Genomic DNA, 22310 nt, shown 5'->3' with positions numbered 1-22310 from the left:
TCCAGAGAGTAAGGAAATTATAAGGTCAGAGGCAGACATATATCTCCAGTTGCCTGAACAGACCTATTGGAAACACCTCAACTCAGCTGCTGTCCTCTCTCACTGGTGACTAATCTATTGTCAGAGGTAACACCTCTCATTTCTTGCAGGAACTGAGAGAATGTTTCACCTGCGCTTACATGAATCTATGAGCCTTAATTGCTCTTTATTAAATTATCAGTCTCCCAAAGTCCCTGTTTTAATCCAATAGCTGGTAATAGCAACAGCTTTTAATAGAAACTGACCACCTGACCCCGATGTCCTCTGTCAGCCTTATTATGATGCTTTACAAGCTCAGTAGCTTTCCTAATGATTTGCTAAGATAAATTTGCTGAATTAATAGACTCACCGCTGTTGAAATACACAGCACATTATCCTCTCACAGTGACGCAGTTACAGTGAAGCTTGATGCCTCCTAATGGAGATGTTCCTCAAAGATGGCATCAGAGGTGATGAATGTGTTGAACCACTGTAAGTGTTGCCCCAGAACAAGGCCGCTGGGACAACTGATCACAGGCAGCCGTGCTCTAATGAGAACAGCAGAAGACGATGAGCTTCGACCTCCTTCATCTTGGTTCCGCTGACCTCTTCCTTTATCTCCCTCCCATCGGTGCAGCTCGCGCTTACACCCTCTCACTCTTTGTCTCTCACATTCTCTCAACAAGCAAAGCCAATTCCATAAATCTCTGGAGGAACAGTTTCTGTGTTACAGAAAATAGTTGTCCCAGCCAGAAAACAATGGTTTAGGTATTTGGATTGACCACTTAATCCTGTGCAGCAGGTTTGTGTAAAGAGGCAGAAATTGGAGAAACAAAACAGATAAAGCTCATGAAGCATCAATGAAGTGCCAAAATGGAACAGACTCAAATTCAGTGCTGACTGTAATCAGTCGTGGCTATCTGCTGAATCTGTTTAGCACATATGTTTTGTATTTTCTGTGGGGTACAAATCAGAGCACTGAATGATTGGTCCAACATAGCCCTGCTTTCTACTGGTGAGCTGCTGTTGCATAGTGTTCCCACTTGTACCTTGTTTAATAAACTATTGTGAATACCCTGTTAGGCCTTTCACAGGTGAAATCCACTGCTGCAAAGGAGGCGATGCGCTAAGCACGCTCAGCAGCAGCTTTGTTTGGGAGAAATAATAGAAGAGTAAGGTCAAAGACAAGAACCAAGCAAACCGTACAGACTCTCCAACTCGTTCGGTATAGCAGCGCTCAGTGTAACATCCTGTTTATCCCTGTAGCCCCTTGGTCTTCAAAGACTGAACTGAAGAGACCCACACCACTATCAGATATGTACTCTAGGATTAATTATGGAGGTTATGAATCATTGAGATTTATGGCCTATGTGGTTTGTGGGTTGGCGGTGGTGTGAGTTATAGGTCATGGTTTCATGTTGGTTATTGACCGCGCTGACCCATCGCTCCTAGGAGGCATGATGGGATAGTATGGGTCGAGTTTTGGTCGTGCGATATGTCTGTATGTGGGGGTTGTATTGATCTGCCATTATTAAACTGCTTGTGAATACCAACATAATACCAACATGTTGGCTACCCTAACCCTTAGTGGTTTGTGCAGTGTATGCATAGATCTATAATTATCATATTCTCATATTGAATGGGGGTTTCTCGACTTGAATACATATCTAAACCATGGCATACATTAATGTTTTTTATTTCAAATTATTGATTGTATAATCATGGGTAGAAAACCTGACATGTGGCCACAGCTCTGCAGTTACTGAGTCCCTGACTTGTGAAATCTGGCCCGGAAAAGTGGATTATCTCCACAACAACACCCGCCACCATGATGTATTTCACTCCACCTGGAGCTTGTGTGTGATTATTTACAACTGCAGCCATGGTGTTGGAGATAAAGCGCATTTACGATCCAAAGAAAGAAAAAAAACATGTCTATTGATAATTGGCATTGGCTTAGTTGGTCCTGCCAAGTTCTTTAGAAGTGTCAAATATTCAGATACATCTCTTACAAACCATGTTAATCAAATATTCATGATGCACTCAGCCATGATGCTAATGTGGCTGATGCTCTGACAGCTTTGGTGCAAAACCCAAAAGGGCAAAATTCACCTACAGTATGTAACCGGTGTCTAGGGCGGAAATGCAAACAATTCTGCTGGTATTGACCCAAGCACTGTCTGTGACACTGTTTAATCGCGGTGTCTGCCACCCACATAGCAAACAACCCTCTACTGAGAAAATACAGTATGCACTGTAAGGTGTCTGCATGTTCTGATATATTTAATTACTCATTACCACAATTTCCAGTATTTTAAAACAAAAATGTACCGTAGTAAATGTATTACCCTGGGAAAAAAAACCCCCAACAAAACATTTTCATATGTTATTGTGTCGTTCCCAGAAGGGCTTGACGTTGCCATTTCCCTGCTGAACACTGATGTTTCTTACAGCTAATATTGTTTTACTATGCTGTGTGCTTCATCAAAAATGATATGAGAGTGAGTGACTATGCAGAATACCAACTATGCCCTTCTTACTCTAAACAAACGTGCTAAAGTGCTGCTACTGTTTGTGTCTGACCCCAGCGATACAAACGGTGCTGCTGGTCAGGTGCCAGAGGAAAAAATGGCACCGAAGTTGAAGACAGAAAGAAGTAAATTAACAGACGGTGCTTCAGCATCATTCGCCTAGTCGTTTGAACCTATTGCCCATTTGCTAAGTTTATAATACTCACTAAAAAATATGTATAAACCTTCTTGCATGCGAGCAGAATTGAATATATGGCAGATGCGTTTGTGATAGTGCACATTTTGAGGAGACAGAAACAATTCCCTGTGAGTTATGACTTATGCACAGTAAAGTGTCATATAAAGATGATTTATGAGCCACATTTCAGTGGAATTGAATAAAGTTTTATATGCAAAATATACAGGTACTACACATGTGCTATGCTGATGGGGTGTTACATTCATAAATAGCTGTCTTTATTCATGATTTTAGGGGAGGCAGCTCCTTGACAGGGCAGATGGTGGATGGATGTACCGGGTTTGACTCACGCCAAAACAACAGCGTTCAGAAGTCAAAAATAATAACCATAATCTTAAGAGCGGCACTGTCATTACTCGGTTTGTGTTGCATGTCTGAATCATAATCTAGACTTTTAGACTGAATGAGGACACAGAAACGGGTATTTAACTGGTAGGAATACATAATGCATGAACGGTCCAGGCGTTTGACGTAGTGAGGCAATAAGTTCAACGGTGACAAACATTCTCGAATCGTGTTTGATTTTTGATGACACCTCTGTCGGTGGGCGTTTATGCGACTTACGTTTCCCTGGATTTTCTGCTGAGGAAGTCTGTGAGAGACTTTTTGTTCCCCGTTCAGCCTTGGTGGCCCTCACAGCTCATCTTGAGCACTCACCTATTTGTGTTTTGGGTGGAGCTGTTTTGAGAGGGATGCAGCGGAATGACGAGAGGTGATCTGTAGGTGGATGCGTGCGCAAGAGTGAGAGACGCTGTGCACATCACTTTGCAGTAGTGAAAGTAGTAAAACTGAAAATCAAGCGTGGTCTCTGAAAATGCATCACATCATCGATGCAACACAAACCACTAATGGAGTCTGCACGGGGGTTACTCAGTGCTAAGTGAAGACTGTTGAAAACCACCAATTTAGATGCTCTCATCTCATGCCGCAAGTGTCGGCCTTGAAAACATTTAGTCCTAGGAAGAGGGGGAGGGATGCTTTGTCTCTCAAGAGGAGCAGAGAAAAAAAAACAAAAAAAAAACACTTACCTAGACACATCTATGATGAACAAGTCTGCCTGAACAAGTGAGGACAGAACAGGGAGAATTTATCGTTTTTTGTTAATTATGCCGTCCAGCTCACTCAATTAGCCCTCCTCACCCTGTCCCGTTTCTGGTGTCAGCCTGGTTCATGAGAGCCAGTAACAGGCGCCTTCCTCCACTATGAGTCGGCTGCTTGCTTGGCTGGAGACGAGAGTGCACTCATTGACCTGGCACTTAGACCGCAGTAGTATTCACGAGTATATAGGCCTGGATGCGTTCTATGTGGATACTTGCTCGGTAATTGTTTTTGCGGATCTGTCTGTCTGCATTGAGCAGGTTGCATGTGGATAGAAAAGCGTGAGCGCGTCTCTGTGTGTGTGCGGTGTCTGCCTTAGCTCCTGTCATGTCAGTGAGGAGGTGGCAGTGTACTGTGCAGTAAGAGCAGTCAGCCTGCAGGCAGGACTGGCCATCTGGACACATGATGAGGAGCCTGGCCCAGACATCAGTCATTTTTTTTTTTTCTCCAATCCCTCTCAGTGTTATCAGATTTCTGTCTCTTTCTGCTGTCTGTCTACATATCAATCAGCAATGATACACTGTATTTTAACCATGTCTCTCTTTCTCTCCTTTTTGTTCTCCATCTGTCTGTGTATTTCGTTCTCTCTGAATCTCTCTCTCTCTCTCTCTCTCTCTCTCTCTCTCTACCCTCCTCTCCTCTTTTCTCCCTGCAGTTTGCTGTTTTGTGGTCCACAAGAGGTGCCATGAATTTGTCACGTTCAGCTGCCCAGGGGCAGATAAGGGGCCCGACACAGATGTAAGTAACCAGTCACCTCTCACGTGTTTGTCAGTGAGAAGGTGCCTTTTCCTCTCATTAGACCGAAGTGGACACACAGCACAGACCTGCTCCTTTTTCACAGCTGTAAAGCTGCCATGTATTCTTGCTGTGTTATGAGGTAGTGGTCTGTGGCAGAGGAAGACTGAGTCTTGCTATTCCCCTGACAAACACCATACTACTGCAATTTCAGTTTGAACAATGTCGGTTTGAAATGATAAAATCAGACCTCTGACAAGATGCATAATATCGATTCCAGCAAATTTACTCATAAAAAAAGAAAAAAATATAACTGAGAATAATAATGACAGCTTTGTGTCTCTGTTTCAATAATCTCAAGAGAAGAGTTCTATAATCTTTTACTTGGGTAGAAGAAAGAAGGCCATTCACATGTTAAACTCTTGATATGTGATTGAACCACAGCAGCAGCAGCAGGTGGTTAATTCAGTTCATTCGATGTCAGTGTTCCAGTTGAGTCACTGGCCGCCAGCTTTAGGAAAAATAGTTTAAATATTCCACCCAGTGAGTCTCTGTCCCCATCCCCAAGATGAACTTTAGATTGTTTTCTTCCTGTAATAAAACTTCCTGCCATCCAAGTCAGTCGTTTTTCCTCCAAACCATGATAGTGACTTCACAACATACTGACAGTGACTTTCATCCCTGACAGGGTCATGGAGTTCATGGTATAACTCTAAATAATAATTCTAATTCATCAGGACTGAGTTCAGACAAAAGCCGATTGGCAGATTACTGTGCCATTAGCAATGACCTTATCTGGCCCAGAGACAGATGGGAAATGTTGGGTTGGTGGCCAAAACTAACACACCTACATCTGTCTGGGCCAGGCCAATAGGTGCTACACTGAGTGAGCAGCTGGTTTCCTGCAAGATTGCAGGTTGATTTTTTTTTTTTTTTTTTTTAACAGTAGTCCAAATTTACTGAGCAGCGTTAGTTTTCTGCAGGATAATTTAATCAGCACATTGACCTTAAAAAAGGGATTTAGCAATAATGGAGTTTTCTGTTACAAAATTTAAATGTATTAGAAAGGATTTCTTTAATTGGACCATCAAAATCGTTTTAGATGCTTGATAAATATCAGCTCATGTGTGACACGGTCACTGAGGTCTCCCATTCGCCTCTTCATTGGCTGCTAGTACCAACTATGTGCCATCAGCTGCTTCTTGCCTGCTTGATAAGTGTGAAACTCCATTTAAATGCCTACTTGCCTGCTGGGCATGCATAGCCTCTCAGCATTATAGCAGCACAGCCTGGCCTATGTAACTGGAGATATGTCAGTGTGTCATTCAAGATCATCAACCCAGACTCTTTAAATAGAGCACGCCACGGATGACACGGAAGCCGTAACAGCAGAAAATAGTCTGAGCAGGGGGGATTCTGGGGCTCAGAGTAGTGAAGGAACATCAGGTTTATCATTAACCAGACAGTTGACTTTTAATGACCTTTGACATCTGCGTGCTGCAGTGATCCCAGTCTCCTAATTTTGTTTTGCACAAAATGTATGAAAACACTGTTGTTAATTAATTTACCAGAATCTCTGCATTCATTCATGTGTAATACTTTAAAAAGGTATATCATTTAAAATTTAACGATTTAGTTCCACTTTTTTTCCAATTGAGGTTATGTTCTTTTAATGTTGCTATAGTCAAGCAGACCTTTAATGCCACTTGCTACTGCCACACTTGGATATATTGATGATGTGTTATATCCTGTGTTCTTATCTGATACTCTTAAAAGTGCTTAATAAGAACTAATGTGTAGAAATCCAATTCATCTTGAGCAGACTTGACTTGGAGCAAAAGAGGGTTCAATTATTCCCCGGCCTTTGTTCATGCAGACGCTCTTCTGGGTTTTATGACTCTATAATTCAACAACTCCTGTGACCACATGGCCGCGAACCACCAATCAAATTTCTGTCCTTTAAAAATGCATGAGTATGTTATCTCCTCCCATTTCAAAATATTTGAAGCTTCCTTTTAATATACATTTCAACAGTACTTAGCAGTACTGTTGCCAGGGGCAACCACACTTATTACATGGCATGCTGCCTCCCGGGCGTGCAATTCAGGAAGGCAATAACTCCCATGGCCAGCAAATATCCTGAAGATCTGCAGTATCTAGGCTACCTGCATTTTATGACTCATGTCTGTGTTTTATAACTCCCCTACTGGAGGAAACAAAGTATGCACAAAGATGCCAACAAGAGCCACTAGATCTTTTCAGTTCCTGTCTTGGTCTTGGTTTTTCCATGTACATTCTGTCCTCAGAGCTACAGCCTCGGGGTGTTGTTTCAAGGGCAGGATAGGCTGCAGATATGCACATTACTTGCACATGAGAGATTTAGACTGTGGGTGCCGTCTTTGTGGAGAGAGCCAACGCTGGCTTCCTCCACCAGTTTCAGAGCGATTGAAGCGGATGTCTGTCGGGTCACAGGCTTGCTGCTCAAAATACGAAAATACTGCTTCTCATTGAAATTGTCATGTGAACCTGTAAAAAAAAAAAAAAGGTACAGGTAAAATGAGTGCATGCAGTTAATATAACTAGTTATATGCTGTGTCTTCTGGAGTAACACAACAGTTCATTTTCAAGGCAAACAGAATAACACAGTGTAGTGAAGTATACATTTAAATTGAAGGAAATGCTGGAATTTTGTTATAAAAATTCTTGAGATTAAATACTGGGGTTTTTTTTGGTTTCTTTAGACTTTTAGAACAATTACTTAATTACTGTGTTAATGGAATTGCATGTGAAGCTATGCTAGTTTAGTAAATTTGGCCTCAAGGGGATCATTTGTAGCAATCTGTAATAGTATCACTTGTAATCACATTCCATCAGTTAGTCTGATTAAACCACTTAATTTGACAAAATGTTTTTGTTCGACTGCCAGGTATAATGTTACCAGCAGCGTGAGTGAGTTCAATGCTTTACAGGACGAGCCCATCAATAATGCAAGAGCTTCCCGTTTCACTACAGGGGCTCAGCAGATGAAACTGAGAGGTCTGATGTGCTTGCGTTTGTAGGAGCGTGTGGCTGCTGCATCATTGATGTCCACTTAACGAGTGCACCACATATGACCCGGGGCAAATCGGCAAGTCTTTTTGCACTGATTTCCCCTCTGCTTACGTACACACACACACACACACGCATACACACAAACGTACACACACACACACTCAGACAGTCACCCCTATCCCCTCGAGGCTGTTCAGTGCACGGATAGCTGTTGCAGAGTAACAGAGTTAAGCAGCAACTAAGCGCCCTTTTTGTATCCTCTGCTTGGAAACAGACAGAGCTGACCTGAGGGTGACATGGCAGCATGGCAGAGCTCAAACAGACACACATTTTGAATGGCTATACTGCATACAATACGCAGGTACTCCACAATATCCACCAGCAAAATGGTATCAGAGACACAGCCTCAAATCAGTTAAAGGGAAGGAAATCATAAAGTATAATCAGGACCTCAGTTCTATCTGAGAGAAATCTAATTTGTAATATTAATGAGTAATGCTGTAGGCAGGAGTGATCTAATATTTAAAAGGGCAAATCACAGAGGAGGAGATGGTTTGGGCAGACTCCAGCAGGTCTGGGAAAAATAGGTGTTCTGGTGACAAGGCTTGGGACACACACTGTCTCATTACAGGGACTTTGCTTGGGAATTGAAAACAGGATTAAACTGGAGTGGAGCTAAATTACATCATCAGCGCCACAGGCATCTTCGGTTGTCACTGGCGCTGGAGCCTTTCGCCTGTATTTTTAGTCCATTTCCTTCTAGCGATGGTGCTGTCCATCTCATTTGAACAGGCCTGTTCTGGCCTGCGAGTTGTCTAAAAACACCTTGTCATGGTGTTCACCATTTCACCGTTCAGCCAGGGAGTGGTGCAAAGAAGTGAATCCAGGAGCAAATTCACAGAACAGCTTTTGTGAGTGACAGAGTTCCCAGCAAGAGGATTCTGCTTGTGCTGATGTGGCATCATCCGCTAACATCAGTTTGCCAGTATCAATCACCACGTGACTTTTTGTATTGTCAGTCAACAATACAGTTAAGTGGCCGCTGGCAAGCTGCTTCATTTCGCTATTGAACCATATTGCAGATGTGCGTTTATACTTCTGTTGTAGTTTGAAGGAATGTTTAAACTTCTAAAAGAAATCTTTTCGAAAGCTTCCCTTTTCTTTCTAGAAAGCTTTCAGACTTAAAGCCAGTGAAGAATAGGGGAATAAGTCTTGCCTCATGTTTTTAAGAGGAAGAAAGGAAAGCTTTTTAGTGCCTGGACCCCAAAAATAAAACAGTGCCTATACAGACCACACATCAGGAGGGCGAAACCTGCTGCTGAAATGAAAAAAATAAATGTTTGTAAAGAAATATACCCAAAGACCTAGCAGTGCTCTCTGTATGACCTCTTTTACTGTGTAGTAATATTCGACGTTTGACTGAATGCAAATATAGCCAGTTATGACAGTGTGATGTAATCGCCTCTGTGCCAGTGTCCACATAAGTCAGCCTCCCACCCCTTACTGAGCCGAATCCCAGCGCATGCTTTTAGCCCACGCCCCCATGCAAGCCTAGGTGCAAACCCATACTTCCAAGGAAACATGGACCCAAAGAAACTTGATGCTGCATATTTGTGCTTAGTGGACTGATTTTATTTTGGTGTGAGTGCTGACATATCCTGCAGGGCCCTGTCACACTACACTGTTTTAACTAAATGAGATCATTGTAGACTCAAACATGGCTAAAAGCACACAAGACATTCACATAAAATCACACCGCGATAAGTGCCAGATAGGATTATGTCTATGGCTGGTAACTGCAGAACGGGCACACGAGAGGAGACCCGTAACAGCTACTCATGTCCTTGCACAGGGAATAAGAGAATGTGTTCTGCTAATGTAGTGTGTCTAATGCAGCTTGGCCTCTTTCACCAAGCTGTATTCATTGTCTGAGGTGAGCCACCCCCCGTGTGATGTGTTTGGAGATGTTGCTTCGGGTTTGTCAGCTTAACTCTGTATTAACACCAGTTGCACAGAGAGCACATTAGATGATAAATCAAGAAAAAGAAAAAAAGGTAAAAAATGTGAGCCATTACTGTTTTTACGGTCTACTGATGGACTGGAGAACAAACAAGAAGGGCAGAGGTTGGGATTGAGGAGGAGTAGGAGGAGAAGGAAATGGAAAGGAGATATCTTTTCCAGATAATAAAGAAGAAGGGACAAGATGAAGCACTGCATAAAATACCAAGTCCATTTCAGGATTTGATTTTAAGGTCTGTTTGCTATAATGCACTGCGGCACCCTTCTCCTGTTTGGAAAAGCCTCCAACTGATAAATGCAATGGGATGAGATCTGCTGCAGGATGATGTTGTTTTGGCTCAAGGTTTCTTCTTTTATTAATAAAAATACTTCAGGCAATGATAACTGTCAGTGTTTTTAGTCAAAAAGACATGACAGATTGTGTCCACGGTATATGGAGTTGACTAATTTATGAGAAATCATCTTCCGAGAATGGGCTTGTTCTCCTATGCTGGGACAAACACGCTGTTGGTTATAAATGTTAATGAGTGTTTGTGATGTAGATTCCCTCAGACTGTTGACTATGCATCACAGTTGGACGTTTGTAGCTTATGCCTTGCAGTGGACTCCATATCTGACGAGGCAGAGGTTCATGAACTTTCTCATCTTAGACCCTGAAGGAATTAAGTCTCCTGAGGAGACGCAGGCTAATATAAACAAATGCGTGGGTCTTACAGAGGCGTGCTCGAAACCCACTTTATACCCAAACTCGATGATATGTGTAGATATTATGACACAAGCCCTAACACTACAGCTTGCTATTTAAACTGAATTGCAGTTTAAATTAAAACTCACTGAGAGCACATCTGACCACATGAAGATGAGAATAGACACTGTTTTGAGTTCCCATGCTCTGTGACACACAAAAATAAAAAATAAGAACATGAGAGATTATTATTCTGTCTGGGAAGTGTTTACGGAGTCGGACTGTGGATCTTAACGGTTCTCCAGAACCGTGTGTATATATGTGTGTGTGTGTGTGTGTGTGTGTGTGTGTCACTGAAAAATAGTCTTTCTTCAGAAAAGCTTTCCTAGACACTGGAAAAAACAATAACAGAGATCGAGTTCTGATTATGTTATCTGCACAACAGTGCCTTTATCTTCATACTGCTGCTAAGACACCATTCAAGTTGGCAGTTTAATTCAGTTACAGTAGGTTTAGTTAATGAAAGTCACATTCAAATACTGTGATTATAGCATGTGGCCATGTTAACACTGCTACACGCTCAAGTAATATGAGGTTTAGACATCTGGTCTCTGGTCTACAATAAATGATTCTGAGCAGAAAGAGGGATATGAGAACAGCAACACCGCTTCCCTTTGTTATGAACATGTTGATTATGAAATACTAAGGAAAACAGGAATATTAACAAAGCCTTTTGTTGTATTTACAGCATCAGTTTGATTAAGAACTTAAAGGTCAGTTAGACCAGTTAGATCTTTATAAAAAAAAACCTTACAATCTGTTGTAATATCATTGCAGTCATTAAAATCTCTCAGAGTAATTTCCCTTTTTCCAATACCTTAATTTTCACGTTAGTATCCATAGCATTATGATATACTAATTTACCCAGTAAGGCTGTCACTGGACCAGAAATTGTGGCAACAATTAAATCTTCAGATTAATGATAATCATTTATTTGAACAGGTTTTGGATATTTTAGTGGAATGATTTTCCATTATGCAAATGTAATATATGCATGTATATATTGAATTTCCATATATCAAATATATGTACATATTAAATAGGAACTTTTATGTAGAAATTATATATAACATGTATTAGAAATTGGAACAATGTCATCTATTGACATACTGTATGTGTCTAGCCCATACAAAAATGTATGTTTATGTACGTATGCTTATATATGTAAATAGCCAAATTTCACTCTAGGTATTTCATATGTGTTATACACTTATGTCTTCATATACACTGTTGCTCATAAAGTAGGAATAAAATATTGTTTACCTCTTTCCATGAAATGATTGTGACAATGTGATTTATTTCATTTCACCTGGGTAATTGGGACACATAATGTAATCATTGCACCTGGTCAAAAGTGATTACTGATGCATTTAAATAGGAATAAACAGAAGATTGTGTCTGAAAAAAAATGATTCCAACTTTATGGGCAACAGTGTATTATATATATATATATATATATATATATATATATATATATATATATATATATACTATAAGTGTATGTAGGATGTAAATATGGAATAATAATGTTTCCCCTTATAGGTGACACATATGTCATATTTTACATTTCTGTATGGGTTATAGTAACCCAAAACTGGATCTTTCTTTTAGATTCTCCTCTTTAACTGAATTATTTGTGAAATAAACTGTATACATTACAGTTGTAAGTTACAAGAAACACAGAGCCTTTAAAAAAAAAAAAGAAAAAAAAAGAGATGATGTTTTTTACACTTTTCATCAGAAATACAGTATGTCATTGTTTCTGGTGATTATCAGTGCTGACTGATGGGTGATGTGATGGTAGAGAGTCCCCTGGGTTGCCTGCTGATGGTATTTATACGCTCCGGGATCCTAATGAACACTAACAGATCTCTAGTCTCTGTTGCTAATGGTCTGTGACGTGCCTGTCTAAAAGGAGGTTTGATGAAGGCTTTGCTAGGGGGGAGACCATACAGAAGGGTCTAAGTACTCCCATGCTCTCAAGTGTGTGTGTGTGTGTGTGTGTGTGTGTTTGTGTTTGGTAGTGGTGGAGGATAGAAGATGGGTGGGCGCGGTGGGAACTGCTGAATCACTTCCTGGGGAAACGTTCCCCAGTGGAGAAGTATTACATTGGTGTTGATGCAGTGCAAACCTCCATAGTCTTTACTAAATTTTACTGTGAGTTTCCTCTGCATCTGCATCCTCTGTCTGCATCACCCTTTGGAACAATTTTAAAGAGTGGTGACTAACATTAACCACTAGCAACTTTAAAACTTTGAAGACTGTGTGAAGGCTTTATGCTCTCTCTTTATTTACCCGTGATAACCTTACTGGTGAACTGAGGATCCGTCACTTTACTTAGCATGTACCTACTGTTTGGGACTAGTCAAACACGTTTTAAATGTGAACACACAAAAACAGTTTCTGTTCAGCCTGGGTAGGAAAACCTAGGCAAACAGAAGAAGAGACTGGCTGAAAATTGGTTGAAGAAAGCATAGAAAGGTTCATCTGTAGAAAGTAGGCTATGTGTAGGCCTGTTTTTGTTGATGGAATAATAACATGCTGTCCATTCTTACTACAAAGACATCATTTTACCTTATTGTAGCCCTATATGTGGATACTGAATATTAATTTGAAATGTCTACAATAGTACAAGCTTGTAATTCTTTATGGAGGGCATATGTGTCCCTCCACTCATACACACATACAAACACCAAGCATCTAACTTACGTGGCAAGAAGCAAGCCAAAGAGATACTGTACCTCACTCTTTGCCAAATGGCAGAGAGATGAATGGGTTAATGTGCAGATAGGGCAAGTTTTCAGTGCCTTAAAAATGAATTGCTTTTCCAGTCCATATTTTCTACTGTTAAACTACATGGCAAAGGTAGCCCTATAGTGTATGTACTGTGCATAAATGAATAGTGAAAAGATATGAAGCTGTCGGCTGAATGGGAATGTATTTGGACTCTAACATTTGGACTGCGTGTCTGTGGCAGGATTATTTGCCGGTTTCAGACCCCTCTGAATCAAAGGAAATCTTCCTGGAGCTGCCATTTCACATGGACATTCGGGAGATGTCAGCATTGCAACCTCAGCTTTCAGCTCTGTGGATCTTGTTTCCATTTGAGTTTGATTTCTGCACACTGTGCAGTTCAGAGGAGGCTGGACGGAGAGTGAGACACAATGTCTTGTCTGACAGTTATACTGTAATTTGAACAACCAGCAGCATTGTTCCACCTCCACTGATGTTTTCCTGACAAAAAGAACTCTTGCATTGCAGCTGACATTGCCCTGGACACCTGTGATTTTAAAACTGCAGCGACTTCACACCCACTGGGGACTGTCTTATTGTGAGTCAAGAAATCACTAACCTACCATAAGCAGATTGATGAAAAGTGGTCATGATATGCAAGTGAAGTATAACACTTAATCAAGAAATCTCTGCGTCACAGATTAATAGCTGAGGCACCCGAGATGCATTGGGCTTCTCAATGCTCAGTGGTTGTGTCCCTGTTTGTTTATCATGATGGGAACCAAAGCTAATCAGAATTCCTGCCTTCTTGACCCTGCACAATCCCCCCATCAAGCACACGCGCATGCACATACACACACACACAAACACACACACACCACACACACACACACACTAAAAGCACACAAAGAAAATTATGCAATATACACACACAAGCACATTCTATCAGTCCCTGCGAGGTTTGTTTACAGCAAGTATCTGGTAGCCTGTCTCGCTTCCAACCACGCAAAATATTACTAATGACTAGTGCATGGGAGAGTTGGAACTGCTCTTGACCCTGAATCAACTTGGTATCACAGATGTTGCAGGATGGGAGTTTGTCCTCACCAGTGCCTGCCAGCACACAACAAAACATCCATATCCATCCCTCTAAGATATCAGTATTGAGTCTTAAAGCACCCAGTGGTTTTGCTTGTTTTAGCCCATTAACACCCAATCATTTTTTACTACCTTTTCCCAAAGCATATACCATATGTTTTTACATTGAACTTCTAAGGCAGCCACTGAGCTCAGATAACTTCAGTACACTATAAAAATACATTTACAGCGACTTAACTATTTTGAGGTCCTGATCATTAGTTTTATTACCAAAGTATCACTCTGTTATAATGAATGAAGGTGGAGTCTGACTGATAACATCGCTGTGTTCACAGCAATCTAATACTATCGGTGGTGGCGTAAAGGTAAAGGCATGGTTTATGTAAGATCCTGTCAAACAGGCAGACATGCTATAACTGTCGCTCATGTCAGCGCACACAAAAACACTTGAAATAGAAGCCTGTGAGGGTCTAAAGTCTAAACTTGACCTCGCTTGTGAGAGGGAGGCCTGAAGCTGAACCAGCAGTAGGTCTGGAGCTCAACCCCAGAAATAGAATGATTTACAGATAGGTCAGCCTGCCTCTCTCCATCTCCTCCTGTATCTCAAGAGATGTAGATACAGTTCTGTGGACTTTAATAACTACAGGTTATCTTGCGGTGCGTCATGCAAAGAAAAATAAATATTCAGTGGAAAGTGGTGACCTTGCAGTGTTTGCAAAACTTTTGGCAGCTCACTTTAGCAGCGCAGAAGCTGGGTAGTGACTGAAAATGTTTGAGGTAATTAAGTTTCATACTTCAGTACAGTGTTAACCAGTGGGAAAGGATAAATTATCAACCTGACATTGACCTCATACCACCGTGATGATTGCTTGATTTGTGATCCAACTAATTACTGTATGAGTCGGTTTTAGTTTAACAAAAAAGTACCTGATCACGTCTTTTATTATCTGGCTAAGATTCAGGCCTTGACTCTATTCATTCCATGTCGACAGCATGATTTAAAAGAGAACTGACTCACTAACTAACCAATGTCATTAAGCTGATTGTTAATTATTGATTCACTTTAAGTGCTTGATGCCATTATATCTTTAAAGAACTGGCAGTGAGAAATAACGTCACAGCATTTGAAGCAATAGATTCTGACCATAAGCCCCTGTTATCTACAGAGTAAGTATTTCTTGAGTCAAACATTCTCCCTCGGTCAGACCTGAGCCTGGCTTTGCTTTACATACCATTACCATTTTTATTTGTAAGATTAGGATGTCAGATTATTGGAGGATAACTTGATCTGGATCTACATTAAATATAAATATGAGAATGTTTTTCTTCTTTTCTCTCTCTCTCTCACTCTGTCCACACATTCTTTTCACACCAGACTCTACAATATGTTTGCTGAATTCCTGGGCTTCTGTTTTTTTTTTTGAAATGCTAAAGAAGCCAAAGTATCTATTCCTCCAGTCCATAACACACACACACACACACACACACACACACACACACACACACACACACACACACACACGCACACACTCAAAGCTGCAGTCATAACATTGATTGCACAGACAAAAGCGAACTTCTGTTGAGTTTCTGTAATCCAAACCACAGAGCAAAGACCACAGAAAGCAGAGTTGAACAGCAAAGCCACGGCCCCTGTCAGCTGGATCATTACAGTGAAAAAAGACTCTGCCAAGACTTTGGCTATCAGAAAACCTTTTTGGAACACATCTTGTGAAGTTCTTTTAATTATTAAACACCTGACAGATGGCTTTCGTCTGATAAGCCAATTTATTCTGGCTTTTTGGCGTTCGCAACATGACCGAATGAACCAACAGGTCTTGTTTTTTTTCAGTTTTACCCCTTGTTTTTTTTTCTTCTTTTTTATTTCTCTACTTGTTCCTGTGCTTGAGAAAAGGTTGGCCTAGGAGGTAGTAAACAGCGCAGTCATCTTCCAGCTGATGTTGCAGCCTTCACAGACCCCCTTGTCCTCTCCTGACCGCGAGGATGTCACTCTCAGCATGTGTGAGTGGCTATGCTAATGAGCCAGTCTTGCAGTGCCCATGTGTGAAAGTGCTGTATTATCTGGGAGCTCACTTTTCTCCAGCTGTGTAAAGTTAAGCAAGACAGTTTGTTCAAAGGGCTGTGAGGTCTCCGTGCTGCCCAGTCTATTGTGTGCTGTGCTTTTTTCTTAAGGTCCATTAAGATGAAACAGGCTCATGAAACAGTTACAGTAATTTGTGTCTTCTTGAATTGTGTTTTATCAGAGCCTTTGGCAATTGTACATCATTTTTCCCCTCTTTATGAATTTTGAACACCGCATTTCAAATATTAGGAATATACTTGAAATATTTCCCTTACTGCCTGTGCATTCTTGCATTTTATGTGTTAGTAAATGTGAGTCTGTACTGGCTCAAAAGATTTGGGTCGGATTTGCAGCAGGGGGGTTCGTGAAGGCCAGATTGCCACAGCAGGAGTGTAGGATGCTGTTATTAAGAGGTAGGGGCCACATACTGGCTGTCGTCATCAGCACCTAGGATATATATTTTTTTTATCACATGTTAGTAATGGCGCATCTACCAAAGTTCAAACACAAGATTCCAGGAGTTTTACAGCAATTGTCTTTTTGGTTTTGGAACAGTTTAAACATTCAAACAATTCAGACCTGATTCAGCTGCAAGAAGCCTCTTGACATTCAGGGATGTAGGGCAAATAATTGCTAATCAATAGTTAGCTGAAAGTTATTTTTGCTAACACAGCTATGCAAAGGTAAGGATCCATCCTGGCTCAAGTCATAATTTTATTGTGGCTACTTGAGGCTTGACATGGATTTCACTTAACTTGACACAAAGGACAGGGGCTTCATTTGGAAATGATTGGACATTTAGACTGTGAACATATTTCCCAGTGTGTGCAAGGATATAGTCCTGTGACCATTAATAAAATAGTTGGATTGAATTAGTACTTGTGTCTCCATCACTTGTGAGTGTGTGTGTGTGATTTTGTGTTCTAGAAAAGTTTGCTGGTGCAAAACATACTCCTGTATCTTCATGAACTCACCGAGGGGTAGCTTATAGATTCAGAAGATGTGGACCCAGGGTAGACTCCTGGGGCATTCCACATGAGATGCATTGGTTTTTTGTTGATTTATCACTACAACTCACACAGAGGTTGCTCTTTTAAATGAACAGAGGACCTCAACTACCCAAAAAACTGTATAGATGCTTTGGTTCAAAAAAGCTGAAACTGATCGCAGCAACCAACCAAAAAAGTCTGCATGATGGGTTAAAACAGTATAGTTATTTAATGACACATAATTTTTCTGTCGGCTTTTTTGGGAACACTTTACATGGTACTATGATACTACTACAACGCCTCTGTAGTAGATGGCATTCATTTACACAAAGTCAGTAAAAAAGACAATTTGGGCCCTGGCCGATTAAAAATGTCAGTTATTATTTCTACCTCTGCCAGCAGACAGATGTGTTAACAGATAACACACGGCAAGGAAAACCCCCTGTGAGTTGTGGTGGCAACCTGCCCTCCCTCTCAGCACTCAGCAGCTTAGTGAAAGGCCAAGAGGAATCAGAGTGGTGATTTATATGCTAAAAATAGTAACCTTGCCTAGCCTAACACCTCATGTCTGGGTAAATGACAGCTCCGTTTTGTTCTATTTAAATTCTCTCCTCACCTTAGTAACCATGGCGTTTTCTCCTATAGCTGGAGGCCAAGACAAGGGTATTCACTAAGAAGTAGCCAGCAATAAAGTTTGTGTTCGTGCCTGTGTGTGTGTGTGTGTGTGTGTGTGTGTGTGTGTGTGTGTGTGTGTGTGTGTGTGTCTGGGGGAGTAAAGTAATGGCTAGCTCAAGCATTTTAATCAAGCTCTGTATTACATTCCACAATGCTTTAAAACACGCCTGTGTGTCCATCCATGTGATTGACTGTGATGCCTGAGTGGCACAGTCTCTCTAGTACAGTAGAGTTTGATGGGAGTAGGAAATGGTGATTAATATGATGCAAAATGTAATTAAAAGGACCACAGTGTAATAGCAGTGACACAGTAACACAGACTGCTTTGTTTAGTTCAGCAGATTGTCACAGTGTCATTAGTGCTGGGTTGAGGGGCTTGACCATGATTCTTTGAAAATGAGTAACAGGAGCTGGGCAGAGGAGGGAATTATTAAACAGTTAGAGGCACTGTTAAAATTTAAGAAGACTCCCAAATTAACCAGAATAGCTCATTTAAAAAACCAAAAAGTAATTATTTGTAATGGCAATTCAAAAATGTCAAATTGTTTGATTAAACATGTTTAAATATTGTCATAATTTGTTTAACTGCAGACTATAGGCAGTATTAGTAGCATTACTTAAAAATACAGTAATCAGTACTTTAATCAGTGCTCATTCTCCTGGTTTTACTGTGTACACAGTAACAGTCTTTATCACAAAGTTAGATCAAACTGTTGTGGTTTCACCACGTCACACTGGCCTCTTTCTAAATGCCAGTCATCAGTCAGTTGGCATATAGCTATTACTCAGAGTTGCTCATTGCAAACTAATATCTGTAGCTGCAGCTATTGATTGAGGAGATTGTCCAACAGGCACGCATACTGCATCTGTCAAACATATCCTTACCCTTCCCAAAATACAGATTTTAAGTGAAAGAAAAGCACCCTGATGTGCCTTCCCAAATGTTGCTTGTGTGTCTGTGTGTATACACTCATATACACATAGACACAGGTTAACCACAGGAGAGGGTGACTCAAAAACTGGTACAGGAAGGAGCATACTGCCACTTCCAACTCAAATGTCATCTCCCAGTGAGGGATGATGGGTAAAAAAGGGAGGAGAGTATTAGGTGAGAGAGTGAACACAAGAGGGAAGAGAGAGAGAGAACTCAGAGAAGTTGATGGTGGTCAATAATTGTCTGTTGCTGGATATTATGGAAATGGTTCACCTTGAAGTGTTGCTGTCATAACTTATTCCTCAGTCCTGTAGGGAACAGATGGGTCAAAGAGATAAGTGAAGGAAGGATGTGGCAGGGATGAAGTGATGTGTCTCATTTCACACACTCTCTCTCTCCCTCTCTCCCTCTGGCTGCAAATGTCACACCAGGTGGATCGCTTTTGACTCTGTGGGATGCAGGTGGACTGAATTAGCTACCCAGCCCCTTTGATGATTGCTACACTCAGGTCATTCCATATTCTTCTGTGCAATAAAGTCAAAAAATAGTGTTGTTGCGATTCTGAACGGTGGCTGTTTCACTGCCAAAAGGTGATTTTGCAATTTGTTAACCCTTCAGAGTCGTCTGCAGTCTCAGTGTTATTGTTTGCTGGGTTTGAAGTGAGAATAACATCCGTTTAACAACAGGGAAGCTTGCACATTCTTTCACTCAGTGTAATGACATGCACTTAAGTAACATGGTTACAGTCAGCTTCCTGTACTACCATGATTATTTAAACATCATGTATAGCCTATGAGAAACCAGATTTCCAGAATATAGATAGGGGATTAGAGAAGCCTAATTTTTCCAGCTGGGTTTCTCCTGCCCGGCAAAGGCCAATTTCTGGGTCATATATACTGTATGTATAGCTGGAGTTTCTTGGCTTTTCACATGTATATGCATGACTTCACACAGACAGAAATCTTTTTCATCTTTGCATGTTTGATGTTGTTCTGTCCTCAATAGTGATACACGGGTAGCAGTTTTATCCACGGGCACTGTGATTAATAAGCAGATCGGTCGGGCCTGGTCGTAAAAATTAACGTTGTGATTAACAGCGGATGGGATGTGGGTGAGTGAAATAATCTATAATGTATGAGGAAAATATTAATTACATTCTATGAAATGTGATCATTTTAAAATTTTTATCAGACTGCGTTTGGACTGCTGACTTATGATTAATTAATTATTTTGGGCAGCCAAATGTTATTATGAGCTTTTAAATAGTTCGTGTTTGGGAAGTATCACAGACATTCAGAATTCAAATGTCAACCTGTGTTCAGATTATTGTGGAAATACCTGTTGCCATTTTCATTTGACCAAAAAACGGTCAACTTTTACTTTAAATAAATGTTTGTTCATTTAAAGTCAGCCTACTTCAGTGTAATATGTCACCATATCAACATGCGTAATATCCCATTGAGAAATAATGGTAATCTGTGATCGAGTGCGGGTCTCTAAACCATGGAAAATAATTAATTTGTGTGGGTGGTGGGTGGATTATTTATGCATATGTGTGAATTCGGATTACATCAGAGCTGATCCACGCATCACTAGTCCTGAATGTGTTATAAGGCACCAGTGTGTACTGGCTTGACCACCCACATGGTATTGGCCATTCCCACAAATTATATCAGTTGAAATTACATTATATTACATCAATGCTGTTGTTATGGAAATCACTGGATTTGATGAATGTATTTGTAGAGGCTGTTAGCTAGTAAGCTAGTAGTGAGCAGCTTTAATATTCACTGTGGAGAGAATCTCCGTGTTCATTTTACTCTTATGGTCTGCATAATGCATAACACAAAGCAAACACGTCACACGTACAATAACTTAGTCTGGATTCTTTCAACTGAAACTGAGATAAAAGTAACTGCAGCGCCGGTTGTTGCATCTGTTGAGTGCTACAGGATTATTTTTCTCCAGATTATTTTTAAACATTTTTGCTTTGTTTTGGTATTAACATGCAATTTCCTGGGGTGCTTGGAAACCAAAGACCATGTTTCAACAGAGGAGTCACATTGTTTATTTTGGGTTGGCAATATGGATGTAGTTGCAATGTTACATTTTTTTTTGTCAAGTTATAAAGTGGAAATTTAAGTTGTAAAAGTGGTGTAAAAGCAATAGCATTGTAACTTACATCCATGCATATTTCAGTATATTTCAGTAAACAGGGTGAAAATGTCATTGTTCATCATTGTGAGTAGTTTGTATGCAGGATGGAGGGTGACCCTCGTCTTTAACATCATCCGCCTCTGCTCCTCCTCCCTTCTGCTGGGAAGCCCCCGCTCCCTTCACCCTGCCAAGCTCTTCATTAACAGAGGCTGGTTGGCGTCCTGCTTGCTAATTAAACTGGATTGGAGAGCCTGGCTAATTAGCCAACATCACTGTGCTGACCCCCTGTGCTTCTGTTTTCATCACTATCTCCTGGTTGCCTCCAGTCTTTTGATCAGCCCTCTGCCCTGCGTCTGTTTTTGATCTATGACTTCACATGCAGATCTGCCTGGGCTTAATACAGGGCAAATACCAAAATACGTTTAGGGATTAGTTAAAGAAAAAATACCAGATAAATCATAACTTAGAAGTAAAACTAATAGCATGGCTTGTGTTGAATTTTAGTAATTTGGTATATTTCATTCCTTGTGTGGGCAGTTCTGTCTTTCAGTGCAAAGTTTGTGTTGGATCTATCTTTGTCAACTTTGGAATTATAAGATAAAATGTTATCTACTTTACATGCAACTAAATGAATTATAGCTTTTATGGTCAATTTTGACAAAAGATCAAGTTAAGGGTTGGCTTAGTCTTGGTGGCCATCTTTGTTTATCTGTGCTCACTGGTGGAGGAATCTGTTCTGCTGCCACAAACTAAAGGAGAACATCTGAGATTTCTGTCTCCCTTGTTTACCCTCATCATGGTTATAGCCAGCATCCATCATTGTTATCATCACTTATACCAAATAGGAGTCATTGTTTACTCCTCATCTGTCATGGGTTTGCGTGTTTTTTCCTATGTCATAAGCAGTGTTGTTAACTTCATGTCAGTTACAATTCACCAAACATAGTCTTTTCTTTTGTTCAGGGTTATACAATACCAGTGCTCAGTGAGATCTATTCTATAACAGCTGGATACTCTGCATATTGGTGTACACATACCACTTTAATTGTTTGTTAAAGTGGGTATCATGGCCTGTGAATGAACAGTACACGAGTCACACCTTTAAACAGAGACAAATACAGATGTTATTCTCCTCTATTGATGCAAAATTACTCAAATGACATGTCTTTGAATGTGACATATGGACAGTCCTATTGGCTTTCTTATTAC

General features: G+C 40.6%; 1 protein-coding gene across 2 annotated transcripts in view; it reads left to right on the top strand.

Moving 5' to 3' along the window:
• The window catches only part of prkca (protein kinase C alpha), a 144471-nt gene that overhangs the window by 49228 nt on the left and 72933 nt on the right, over positions 1–22310 (top strand). For both annotated transcript variants that reach the window (XM_022764966.1, XM_022764965.1), the window contains exon 3: positions 4541–4623. In XM_022764966.1, coding sequence (XP_022620687.1) covers positions 4541–4623 — 83 coding nt within the window. The remainder of the gene's footprint in view (positions 1–4540; positions 4624–22310) is intronic.

The sequence above is a fragment of the Seriola dumerili genome, unplaced genomic scaffold (genome assembly GCF_002260705.1).
Source record: "Seriola dumerili isolate Sdu_G_001 unplaced genomic scaffold, Sdu_1.0 BDQW01000621.1, whole genome shotgun sequence".
Taxonomy (NCBI): Eukaryota; Metazoa; Chordata; class Actinopteri; order Carangiformes; family Carangidae; genus Seriola; species Seriola dumerili.
The sequence above is the reverse complement of the archived record's forward strand: the minus strand, read 5'-3'. Positions and strand labels throughout refer to the sequence as shown.